The sequence below is a fragment of the Rousettus aegyptiacus genome, unplaced genomic scaffold (genome assembly GCF_014176215.1).
Source record: "Rousettus aegyptiacus isolate mRouAeg1 unplaced genomic scaffold, mRouAeg1.p scaffold_m13_p_2, whole genome shotgun sequence".
Taxonomy (NCBI): domain Eukaryota; kingdom Metazoa; phylum Chordata; class Mammalia; order Chiroptera; family Pteropodidae; genus Rousettus; species Rousettus aegyptiacus.
The window spans coordinates 79,742,264-79,756,177 of NW_023416295.1; the positions used below are offsets into that span (position 1 = coordinate 79,742,264).

At 33.6% G+C, this 13,914-nt stretch overlaps 1 protein-coding gene across 4 annotated transcripts in view; it reads left to right on the plus strand.

Annotated features, from left to right (window-relative positions):
• The window catches only part of DPP10 (dipeptidyl peptidase like 10), a 1,197,668-nt gene that overhangs the window by 1,108,291 nt on the left and 75,463 nt on the right, over window positions 1-13,914 (plus strand). For all 4 annotated transcript variants that reach the window (XM_036237031.1, XM_016124277.2, XM_016124278.2 and 1 more), the window contains exons 9-10: window positions 3,629-3,783; window positions 10,109-10,206. In XM_036237031.1, coding sequence (XP_036092924.1) covers window positions 3,629-3,783; window positions 10,109-10,206 — 253 coding nt within the window. The remainder of the gene's footprint in view (window positions 1-3,628; window positions 3,784-10,108; window positions 10,207-13,914) is intronic.

The following is a 13,914-nucleotide window of genomic DNA, read 5'->3' on the forward strand; positions in this document are numbered from 1 at the left end:
TTATTTACCTGGTGGATCAAACCAAAACTTTACTCCTGACAAATTGTATCCCTTTGCTTCTTTTTCTTAATGAATATGTTAGGATATCAGTTTTCCAGTGAAATGGAAATTGGAATGTAGAAATATGAAATTGGAAAAAGATGAAATTGGACAAAGGAGTATTTTTGAAACTGCTGAGTTCAAAATATATATATTTTGCCCTCCTTCGTATAACAACACATTTTCTTCCTGGCAGACAAGGTTAATCATCAGACTCAGCTCAGTGACTATGTTCCTTGTTAGATTCCTCCCCCCCCCCCCCCCCCAGTTATATTTTGCCCAAATGTTCAGGGGGAAATTTTAGTTTCCTGTTGGAGGCAATCATCCCTTAAACATTGGTACTCCTAAACCCACCAAGTAAAAGAGAACAATATAAGTAGTGAAAGAGAACACGACCCTTCCACTCATTAGTTCTTAGATCTGTGCTTCCTGGTTATGCAAGAGGGACTTGTGCATGCTGTAGGATAACATCTCAACTTCAAACAAATAGTGCCCAAACTTAGATAGAGCATGCTATTTCATTCTTCTATCAAGCCGGGTGCATGATGGGGAACATGATAAAACCAGTGAATTCCATGGGTCCCATTGTTTTTCTTTTTGCTAAAAAATATTTCCTGTTTGGAAGTGACATAGTGTGGGTAATCAGAGTAATAGATAAGTTATTCTGTAAGTTCATGAGTAGCAGTGGTGACAGGACTGCAGGCAGCAAAGGCATATCCATACCTGGAATATGTGTCTTAGTATGTAGTGACAAAGTGTTACCTCTTCTTGATGGAAGGGTTTCCATGTACTCTACCTGCCACCAGGTAGTCAATTGACCCTGCTAGGAAATAATGACACATAAATGGTATAGTGACAACCACATCATTGGTAATGGAAGGAGCCAGAGACAAGCTCACACGCACTTGGTAGTCACACTGCCCATCTGCTTATTGAGAACCTCCTCTGCTATCATTGTGTTTTGATGGACATTAAGCAGGATACTTATATCTTCACATTCTTATTACATTTTTACCATATCTAATAAATCCATGCACTTAATTTTCCCTAAACTTCTTTGTCACTACTTTTCTAATGTTATTTTTCTAATATTCCTTCTCGTGTGCTCATTTATTAGTTATTATGTATGAGTCAGGCTGGATCCATGCTTCAAGGCAAGCAGTAGAAAACAAAATATCTTGTTCAAGTCTGCCAGCCTGGAAATTTATATGTATTATAGTACTTTAAAGCCATTTTCAAGTCAGACTGTAGTACAGAACCTATTCAATTTCAGCATGTTCAAGTGCCTCTGCCAACCTGCTCATAAACCAGGCCTGCATTCATTCCTCCTCTACTAACTTGTATTGGAAAAGACATCATGAGTCATAGATGTGAGATGAAAAGAGAGGATAAAGTAGCAGATGCAATACATACCATGGACAGTCCCATATATACCACTTCTGTTTTGTAGTGAAATGTTGTTTGTGTTTAGTTTCATGGTCAGTGAATCCAAAAACATTCAGTTCATGATGGGCAATATGGGTTGCATAGTCACTTGGTGTTCCATGATAAGAGCTTCTGCCAGAGCCCAGTGGAGAGCTGCTTTTGAAATAAAGGATATTTATCCGCACAGAAAGAATTGGTCTTTCTCTAAAGCTTATAATGATTATGCTTTGATTATCATATATGATGAGAGTTAGGAGCTCTACACAGCATCTCTATTTACCATGAATCCTTGCATTGCTGGGCAAGATAAAGATGGTAGGGAAGGTTATGCCATAGCTTTGATCTGCTAACTAGCCTTCTGTTGCTCAGATTCTACAGGTTACTGGGAAACAGAACAAGGCAGTGCATGTGAATGTGGTTTATATTGTTCTTCAAAATCCAGAGTTCCATCCTTCTTTACCTTTGCATTGGTATAGTTCAAACGTAATTTCTCTCATTTTACAAGAGATAGCCCAGTGTATCCCAGGCTACTAGATCTCTAAAGTCTTCTCTAAGGATTCAAATTCTTAAACTTTACAGGAATGTATCGTCCCCTCTGACTTTGTGCCTTTTTGGAAAAAGGTTGCCTCTGTCAAGGAGAAGACATGGGAATTTTGAGGTTCAAATTCTTCAGCCACAAAATTATACACATATGACAACATTCCACCAAGAAATGTGTTATTTATGAGACTGATTCAGAAACCCTAAGTATATACGTTTACCCAAGCAGTCATCCTGTGTGTCAGTGTCCCAGTACTCCTCCACCAGTATCTTTATCTTACCCTTTAAAAAAGCAAGTGGAATTGAGCCCCCGATGTGTTACAGCTCTGCAACCGTTACTATGTTCTCCTGAACCTCAGACATATCTCCTCTGCAGAAGAGAGAGACTCTAGATGCCATGGTGAACTTTTGCGCATTTCTAATTTTGTAGTCAGGGTCTCAATTTTTGTTTTTTCCTAAGTAATCTTTCTGGAGCATCATAAGAACCATATAAACATCACTTTACACTCTTTATAGTTGTCACTGTTGTAGCACCTAAGTGTCACAACCACTTGTCCTTCCAGTGCCTTTTTTCTCTATCTACATTTCATTCTATGTTATTATCAGTGACAATTGATTACTCATGATTCCATCCCTTGCTATTGATTATCTATGGTCTAATTTTCCCCTGGACATATTATTAAATCAAAGATATAGATATAGATATGGCTATATCTGCAACCTAATCTCAAAATCTAATTTTAAATGTCTCTTTTCTGAGTTTACTGCTGGTATTAATCACTGAATCCCAAAAGGAAAGAGACGGCACATTCAATACTTTGAAGAGGATTTATGTACAAAAAGATCATTTACAAAAGTGAAGGTATAGGGGAAACATAAAAATGGAGCTATAACCTAGACTAGAAGCAGCAAAGCTATTACCACCCCGATGGCCTTAGAGATGAACCATTCCCAGATACAGAAGGAGAAAATCGAGTAGAGTTGTCTGCATTGACAGGAGTAAAAGTGTCATCATTTAAAACACACTACAAGCCTGAGGTGACATTTTAGAATAGACTTAAAGATATAAATATTCTAACTCTTCACTTCTTCTAATGGCCATCCTCTAGAGAATGTGGGAGCTCTATTGATGTAGCTCATGCAGGTTAGTTTACTGGGCCAGAAAGCAGGGGTCACATGAAAGATATCCAGTATATTTCTTATTTTATTTCATTAGAGCTTAAAATAGTTTCATGAATCTAGTAGGTATTCAACTTGTTTAATGAGGAGAAGATGGAAATATGACTGAATGCAGGTACGAATGAATGGTGACATAATTTTCTGCCATTATAATTGATTATTGTTCTCATTCTTTTTACTCTGATAGTTCTTTCATCTTCTCTGTTCACATTGCTAATAATCCATGAAATCCTTACTCCATTGCTTTGTTTCTTCCTTCCTTTGCATCTGCTTTTCCTGGGATTAAAAGGATAACTCAGAAATAGAGAATGCTCTGTGAAGTGATAAAATCAAACGCATTGTATAGAAAATGTACATATACAATGGAGATATCAAGGACAGATGTTTGTGGGTCACTGAGCCCACATCTCTACAGTTGATTTCAAATAACACTTGTTTATTCTAGAGGAACTTCTGCATTCTCACATTGCCCACTGGTGGTCACCAGATGGAGAAAGGCTTGCCTTCCTGATGATAAATGATTCATTGGTGCCTAACATGGTTATTCCCCGGTTTACTGGAGCATTATATCCCAAAGGAAAGCAGTATCCATATCCTAAGGTAAGTAATGTGGAAGTGCTAGTTCGTTATCCCTCTCTGCACCAGTGACTTGACTGATAGTATTCTTGATTCATGAACAAGTCGTCTTTGGAGAAAAAAAAAAAAAAAAAGACGTCCCCATTGTTGACAGACACATCATTTTAGATCTGGCAGTAGCCTGTACACAGTGCTTGCATAGGAAGAACTAAAGATAATTTGGGGTGTGGGAACTTTTACTTGGCTGCATTTTTTTCCCTTTGATGCTCTTGCTTTTGTTTTCACTCACCTTCCCAGTTGAAAGAGAGTGAGAAGAGATAGGGGGAAGCACTGATGCCAGGGCAAAGGGTTCTTCTCCAAGGTCTATTCTATGAGTTGTCAGTAGGTGTTATAAAGGAGGGGAAAATACCATGGTCAAATATCTTGGAAACTTTTAGTTAAAAAAAAAAAATCTAACATCTTTTATATGATTTCTTAGAGCACTTAATGTACTATATGTTAATACATATTATAAGTCTATTATAAGAAGTAGACTAAGCATAAAGAATCTCCAGAAGCATGAAGAATCACCAGTAAAGAATAGTCTAAGTATAAAGGATTTATTAGTATTAACATTGGTACTATTTTGGCAGAGGAAACTCTGGAACATACTTTATAAAACACTACAGTAGAGCCATAGTCAGGAGTAGGAAGGATAGATGGAATTGTTTTATTAAGTGAGGAAAATACAGATATCCAGCCAGAGAGCAAACTATGTTCAAGTGTTGGGTGAGGCCTCTGGGAACAGGTTGTAAAAACACCTAGACTGTGTTGGTTTTTCTAGTACATGCCATTTTAAATTACTTAAGATCTTTTTTTTTTTAAGTTTATTTTCTCTACGTTTACATAACAAAGAAAAAAATCTCATTAGTAAGGACCTTATGCATTAATCATGTAGCAAAGGTGTCTTATAGAAAACTTTTCAAATTTCACTTTGTGCATTTTAGCTCTTAATTAGGTGAGATATGGTTGCTAATTTAATTTAGAAGCTATTTTTAAGCCACTTTTTTAGTGAGTTGTATTGTGTATTTCCCAGCACAATATTCTATTCTACAATTGCAATAAGGGTGTGATCAAGGTAAGGGTAGACTTTTTCTTATTTTTCTATTATCTCTGCCAGACTCAAGTTATCCAAGGTCGGGGGAAAAAAAAGAAAAAGAAAGGTTTAAATATGGAGAGTTAGGAATAAGAAAGAAGAGTGTTTCCTCAGTGAGATTCTGTACTGTCTTTCTCCCTGTCCTATCTTCCTCCCACAGAGTATAGTATTAAGTGACTGACTGACAGCTAAGGAAGACAGTGAGAGTGAGAGGAATCAGATCCCTAAGAGATTTTTATTGTACCCCAAGAAAAGTACTTATGACTACTACAATTATAGATTTAGCCATGTTTTATGGTTAACAGTCTGTGCCTGTATAGCATACTTGAATCTGCTTTTTTCAGAGAAAAATTGAGATGGCTTCTCAAATACTATTAGTTCTTACATAATTCAATTTACTTATTAAAATGAAAGTTCACCTGACAATTTAGATACAAAATGAATTAGTGGCATATTGTGAAAAGCATATATTATTAGATAAGATATTTACACAGAACTGTTCAGTTTGTGAAGTGCACAAAGGGAATAAATCAGCCCTAGGGAAGAGACAACTTTTTATAATTCATTTCTCAAAAAAAGTGGGGATTTTAGGATTCACACATAAAAGCCTTATGCAATAGCTACATCTTCATTTCTCCTCAGTTATGGACCAATGAACTTGAACTTGGTGCTTGAATTTGGATGTTCCTAGGACTCATAATTTTAACAAGATCAATGCAAACAAATGAATAAATAGAAGCAATGAAAAAATTTAAATACATCAACAATAATTCAGAAGATACTGGGTTGAGAAATCTAGATACTTTATTATTTAGTAAGGTATTATTTAGTTATTTAATATTTCTTAATAGTAAAGCTAGTCATGAAATAATATGATTACTTATTAATTTTATAAAGCACGTGTGCTAATATGCTTTATGTTTGCAGAAGGACTTTTAACATATTTTCCTCATTTTGTTCTTTTCACAATTGCCTCTATTTTATAAATAGACAAACTGAGCTTCTAAAAGGCTGTCCTTTTATAAAAGTCACAGTTATTTTAAGAACAGGGAAATAACTCAAATTTATTGATTCTGTCCCTTTCTATAAAACTACCAAAGGTTAACTTGTATCTCAAAAAATGTAGCTGGAATCAAAATATCTCCTTGTCAAGTTAACAAATTTATGCAGAGCTCTGTTTGTTCCATTTACTGTTAATGGCTTAGCTATATATTAGTAGCATTCTCAAACAACCTCACACATGCCAAATACACACACACACACACACACACATACACACACATACACACACACAAATATATGCAATACATGATGTATAGAATACATGATGGATGTAATACATGATAGATGTAATACCTGATGGGTATAATATGTGATGAATGCTCTGAGTGTGTGTTAATGATTACCACTTTGAAATATTAAAAATAAACAGATATTCTAGTGGCCATAGCTAAGAGAAAGAATCTCAAGTAATCAAGTGGCTGTCAGTAGGAATACCTGCCCAGGTAACTAAAATAATAGGACTCAAAGAAACTACGTCTAGGTTTTGGTTCTTGTTCTGGAATAAATTTCAGTATCATGCTGGATATATTACTTGAATTTTTAAAGTCTCATTGTTGTCTACTCTGGTTAAAAAAATTTTTGTTAGTTTCCTACTAACAAATACGTTATTTTGATTTGCTCTTACTTATGCAATAAACTTTAAAAAAATATGACTTCAGACATTGAAGTAACGCCTAGAGTTCATACTAAATCGCACTTTGAATTAGACTAGATTAAAATAAGTGCAGAAAATACCAAATGTAGTCAGATTTACTAATGAAATACTAACACAAAACAAACATATTTGTATTTTACTTAATTCAGCATGATTTAGAACTCATAAAATACCCCTCATTAGCAATTCAGCATAAAAGAGATGCACTGTTCTATCTTAGTAACCTCAGGTTAATGTTCTTAATTAAAACATTATCTCGTTTAATGACAACTTAGTTTCCAGTAAAATAAGGTTAATTATTATTGAGGCTTGTGTTCCAAAATCATAGAAGAAGGATTCTATGAATTTGCAGACTTTGTGGGAAATGTGACTGTAAAAAGCACATAAATGAACTCCTCTAATTTGCAAACTATTGAAACAATTCAAATATTAAAAGGTACAAATGAACTTGCAACATGCACTAATTTCAAAGCTCCATGGAAAGATAAAAATCTAATTAAGATATAGAATGCTAGACAGCTGAATTTTGGAAATAGCTTGACTATTTTTTTGTATAAAATTAGCCACATGTGTACACAACTTTTAATTTAATTTGTTTTCACTTAGACTTAATTGAGATATCAGTGATTTTATGGAAGCATAAATGTGTAATACCACAGTTATGAAAAAAACTTCCTTAAGACAATAACCATATACATCTTTGACAAAGTATAATATAAAATTATGTAACATTGCTAAGAACTCACAAAAAGATCAAATTAATTTAATTTCTTTTTTAAAATCAGTTTATTGAAAGCAAAAATATACATAATTTTTCATTAATTGTAAAAGTCAGTTTCTTAATAACTCATTTTTAATTCACTACTATATACTATTTTAGGCACTTTTATAAATCATCTTTTTTTGTTAGTCCAGGTAACAAAACTATAAGATATTTTTATCTACAGAAAGGAAACCTACTTTGGCACAAAACTTCCGACTTGTGACATTCTCAGAAGTGTCTTATTTTCGATAATTTAATAAAATATTACTTGAGGATCTTTTGTTAAGAACCTGTTCATCTCCAGTAAATAACAGTAAAAATTTGAACCCAAAGTTCTCTGACTCACAGATAAAGCTAAATTAGTTCACAAAATGTCCTTTAGCCAGAGGTGTCAATCTCATCTAGGAAATTTTTAGGAATGTAAAAATATACCATCCAGAGGTTAGAAACACTGGAGGTGGGCCTCAGAAATCAATGGCTAAGCAAGCCCTTCAGGCTCTCTGGATGATTCTGAAACCCTCTTGGTAACCACTAAGCTATTTTTAAAAAATTCTCAGATAATTATAATTAGTAGGCATATTTTGATAAAGACACTATTAGTTATAAATCGGTGTTTTATTAAAATTTTTATACTAATTGTTATTATCTGAATTTTGTTAAAACATGGATTCCTAGGCTCATCTTAGAGATTCTGATTCCGGGTCTAAATATAGGTCTGGGTGGGACCCTTGAATTTGTGTTTCTAAGGTTCCATATGATACCGATTAATGCTGCTAGTTAAAGGGCAACACTTTAAATGGCACTTCTAAATCCTGTGTCCCAGCGCTGAATTTTAACATACCTGATCAAGCTAGAGAAATAGATAGACTAAAAAATCTACATATATGAATAAGGCCAGTATTTTCAGGGAAGAACATGGCAATTTAACTAAAGCAAAAGTAATGTCAAAGAATACTCCTAATTGCGGTAGAACATTGTCCAAGACAATTATTTCCAGGCACTGGAAGGTTTTAGAACAACAAAAAGGCTTTACAAAATCTGATGCCAGGGCCTTCTCTGTGAGGCAGGCTCATAGCTTATCTTTCAGGAAGCCCTTTACTATATGAACTAGTTCCACATTTTCTCTTAATAATCACTGCATTTCTACAGTGAAAACTTTACCTGACTTCTTTCTTTGGCTCAAAACTTCTGACCTATATGTGATACACTCCTACAGACATGCTAGTAATTTTTCTTTGTAGACATTTTTTTAGAGCAATTTACAGTTCACAACAAAATTGAGAAGACAGAAGATACTTGCCGTATACCCCGTTCTCCCACACATTTTTAGTCTCTCCCATTATCAACATTCCCCACCAGACTTGTACATTTGGTACAATTGATAAAAATCTATTGATACATTATTATCACCCAAAGTCCATAGTTTACATTACAGTTCAACCTTGGTGTTGTATATTGTGGGTTTGGACAAATGTATAATGACATGTATCTTTCATTATGGTATCATACAGAGTATTTTCACTATCTTATAAATCTTCTCCTACTTCCCCTGTTTTTCTTTCTTCCCTTCTCTTTGTGCTCATTATTATTGATAACCTAACAAACAGTTCTTGAATAGTTATTACTATTGGTGAATACATTATATTGCTTTTTGTCCTGATTTAACTCTGGGTCTTGTTGATACCTTGAACATGATTCTTTCTTTTTCATCTTTAAATTGGCTGTATCATTTTCTTTAGATTTTTGTGAGGTATTTTAATTCAACTCACTTTTAATTACCTTTTTTTCTCTCTGTATATCTCATATGACCTTCTTTTAAAGCATTAGCTATACCACAATGATATCAGCCTTTCTTTAGAAACACATGGAATCACAAGTAGTCAACTAATACTGTTAATCATTTGTTCATGTAAACATTCTTTTATTCATTCATCAACATGGTGGTGGTACTTGGTTGGAAGTTTCCATTTCTGCCCCTAGAGTTCACAGTGTATTTGGGAAAATAAATTATATGTCCTCATCCTCACCACTGTCTTTCTACTCTTCATGCTAGGTACTGAGTGAGAACAGTCTGCTCACAGCCCACCTCCCAAGGGTCACTTGTACCCCATCTAGTATTAATAAATTTAAAGGAAATCTTAGGGTGATTAATACATGGAATTGATTAGATACTGTGTAATTTTAAGTGCATGGCACCTGGATTGATTATTTTCTTTCTTTTCTCTTTCTTCTCTCTTTCTCTCTTTCTTTTTCTTCTTTCTTTCAATTAGACCTTTTTTTTCCCCCATTGCCTTTCATATTCTGTAATGTGAGTAGCTGCTTAACCTACTAGTTTTATTGTAAAGCCAGCCCTTCTGGTGTCATTCTAGGGAAAGGACACAGTAGTATTATTACCTAATGAATAAACCCATCGTGATTTTCTATCATCTTTAATTGTCTGACTAAAATGCTTGAGAAGCAGCAATCTACAAAAACAGTTGAAAGCAATCAAGTTATTACATTTAAAATCATTTCACTTCAGAAAGATTTAACTTCCTCCTCCCCCATTCTAACACAAAACTGTAAAAGAATCAAAATGCATTTTCTCTTTTTTTCCTTAATATATTCTAATGCTTAATGTGTGTGTTTCTTTTTCTTTTTATTTTTTTTTTTTTTTTTTTTTTTATTTTTATTTTTTTTTTTTTTTTTTTATTTTTTTTTTTTTTTTTGCATTACAACTTTCATTTTCTCAAAGGCAGGTCAAGTGAACCCAACAATCAAATTATATGTTGTAAACCTATATGGACCAACTCATACTTTGGAACTTATGCCACCCGACAGCTTTAAATCAAGGTATGCAATTTCAATTTCACTTTTACTGGTGAATAGATAGTTTAACTCCAATTATAATTTTGTTGCAATTTAGAGAGAGATGTGATCAGCTCAACAAATCCACTCAAAGTAAAGCTGAGGCTGCCTCCATTAGTGCAGGAATGAAGTCATTCAGGGTCTCTTGTTCCCAGGAAACATTTAAAGTTTCAAGGTGATTAGCAGCACCACTAAATGACTAAATATGCAGATACTGAGAGTAGACCTTTTGCAAGCAGATGTGACAGAGAGATGGGAACAAAGGATAATTTTCCACTGAATTTTCTTACTAAAAATAGTTACTCCATTTTTTAAACTGTCCTCTTTAAAAACAGTAGAATCTCCCTGTAATTCATGCAGTTTTTTTTTTTTTTCTTCCAACCTTCTTCCCATAACTTGCCAGTTATTCTTTAGCTTTCTTTTCCAGGCAGGGAAATTGAATGAGATTTTGTTTGTAAATATATTACATAAGAAGCCTTTTTATTTATATATTACATAAGAAGCCTTTTTATTTAAGAAGTTTAAGTGGGGAGAAAAGACACATTTTAAGTGTTAGAAGCATAATTTAATATTAGCAAAATCTCCAGCAGTGAACAACTAAATCAAACAATGTAGATTTTGAAATCCAGAGTGGTCTCAAACGTCAAATATTGTATCTCTTTGAAAATTCATAACAGTCCTAAAGCTGGGATGAGATAGGCAAAGCCGATTTAGGAAAATAGTTTCACACCATATTGAATGATATGGAGCTAAGCTCAAAGTTTGTTTTGATAATGTCAACAATCAAAGCAGGGTGACTGATTCAAAAAGAAATTTCACTCAAATATTGTTCCATTGATATATTTGGAAAAATTTCATCACAGTTGAGAATTTTCACAGAAAGTGCAGCCTACTGTAGGTGGAAATTTTTCCTACTTAAAAGCTGGGAAAATTTTATGAAATGCTTATACTTGAAGGGTTCTCATTAACTACTAATATAATTACTGCTCTTTTAATTAGTGGAAAAGATGAGGCTGAGAGATTTTTTTAAATGGTTGAGAAAGCTCTTCAGGATTAGTTGATAGCAAAGTAAGAAAATGAGGTAAAGGCTATTTCAAGTTACAGAGCATTACATCCAGGTCCTGAGGGAAGACCTCACAGGACCATATAAATTGACATATAGAATGCAAGTACAGTTGACCAAATTATATAGAAACTTCCACTTCTGAGCTCAGTCTATTAGCCATGAAAAATTTAGTCACAAATGAAACAGTTACAAAAACTATTGATATTTTATGTGATCCTTATCTCATCTTTTTTTTTTTTTCTGCTTTATTTTATCTTCTCAATTAAAAGGAAATGGTACTAGTGTTTGGAGTGTTTGAGTCACATCTCTACCACCATTTCATTATATAATCTTGGACAATTCATCTTACTTCTCTCTGGCTGTAAATACACTAATCTTGAAATAATAATGTATAGTTTTCATCAGTTTTTTTTTTTTTTAGGTCTTTGAAATGGAGGTCAATAACCAGGTTTCTTCTTGATAAGAGATAGTGCTTCCTGACCATGATTATATTATCTGAAAGAGTTTCTAATGAGTTTACCAGATAGACAATAGTAGAGTATCATCAAACGCAAAGATTCCTAAAGAGAGAAACAATTGTCATTTATTGGAATATTAGTTAAGTGTGCATCTTTTTAAAATTTGTGGTACGATATGATAAAATTAGTCACCTATTGCAAAGAAATAGCACACATCCTTAGATGTTAGAAGTATAGTACACAGAATTATATATTGGATCCCACTGAGAGTAAAGAAAAATTCTATGAAGAAAAAGCACTTAAATGTAATTCAGGTATATTGGTTTAGAAAGTCAGTCTACAATTTGGAGATTCATGTAATACCTTATCTACACAGTATACATAACAACTTTGCTTTTCTCCCCCTCTTGGTCTTACATAAATGCCAACTGTGGCATGTGTAACTCACTAAAGTGCATGGTTTACTATTTTTGTTGGAATTCTCAAGATTGAAATTTACTTCAAAACTGGTATATTCAAATATTTCTCATGTTTCAGTTTTACAGAAATATATTTTCTTATTCATTGTTCCTCATGAAATCTTTTGTCTAGTTCACAGGGGGAGGAAAAAAAAAAAGGTATTTGATGAAATTTGTATCATCTGGATTTAGCCCCTCCAAGCATACATATTACTTTGAAGGGGCCAGAAATACACAAACATGAAAAAAAAATAGAGATATTCATGGCGTGAGTAAAAGAAACCAGCATTAATCTAGCTGCATATCAAGTAGGACTTAAAATCTTATTTTTTCTTTTTTTGGTTTGGATTATCAGTATCTCTAATATTTATATTTAGTACTTTAACCATATGGAAATTTGCCTGAGAACTATTATGCCTTTTCTAGTTAGATAGGTGCTTGAGTTCTAAAAGAACATACTATTTTTTATAATTTCTTTATCAGGGTCCTGGAAATTGAAAAGATGACACAGTCAAGAGGAGTAATAAAATACAATTAATAAAGAGACTGTTAATTGTAATTAAAATACAATTAACAAAGATGTAATATGGTCAAGATGAAGGGGAAACACACAGAGAATGAGAAAACAACTTAAGAGTCTGCAATAGCAAAAAAGTTATTACTGCCCCAGGACTGAAGAAATAAGGGGCAATCTCATTTATGAAACTTTGAGGAGCTTGCAGCTGAAAAACAGGATGAACCAGTAAGATCTGTCCATGGGTAGAGTAGTTCAGTCATTGCCCAATAATGCCCTAGTGGGTTCTGGTAATAGATACCCCACACTCTCCTCTCAAGCAGAGGACTCTTGTTGGCAAGGCAGCTTCATAGCAGAGTCCAGCCTCTGGAAACTGTGGGAGAAGAGTTGGAGAATGGATCTCGCAAATGGAGAATATTCAACACAAATTTAAACGTAATATTTGCCTTAAAAACTTAATTATTGTCATTACTTTAGGGATGTATTGGAGATGTCCACAGGAATACACAATGATTTTTCTGAAGCCATGTGAGAAGTGTTCTCTATTTCTGTTTTGTCTCTCTGTCTTTCTCTCAGTCTCTCTCTGTCTTTGTGTGCAGGTATATGTCTTTCAGTCTGTCTCTATGTATACACATATGCACATATACACATACGCAGACACACATACATTTGTGATTTATCTACATAGTACCTGTGCTTGTGAAAACCTGCCATATTTTTTCATGTGCATCGTGAATCATGTAACTTATTATGTTTTAATTATTTGCATTAGTGCATTTTGGACATGGAATTAACCTATGGTAATACTTGCTTCCCTCTATAACTTATTTTCCTTCACCTGTCTTTCTAATTTTCTTTGCCATATTATCTTTAAATCTTTCTACGCTAACTCAATTTTTTAAATATTTTTCGAGAATTTCAAATATATAAATTATTTTTATACCAATATTAGTAATAATATTCCCATATTTGTTAGTGGCAATATTCCTGTAAAGCAAATTATTTTTATTTTTTAATGTGTAAGTAAGAAGACACATGTATTAATTTATTAGTAACATACTTTCCCCATACCCTATTTAAGCCATCAAGTGCCCTCTCTTCTTATTGGACTTTGTATTATGTTCATAGCATAGGTGTATGTATCATTTGAAATGCTGCTTAAACTCACAATAACATAATACTTAAATAATTAGTTCT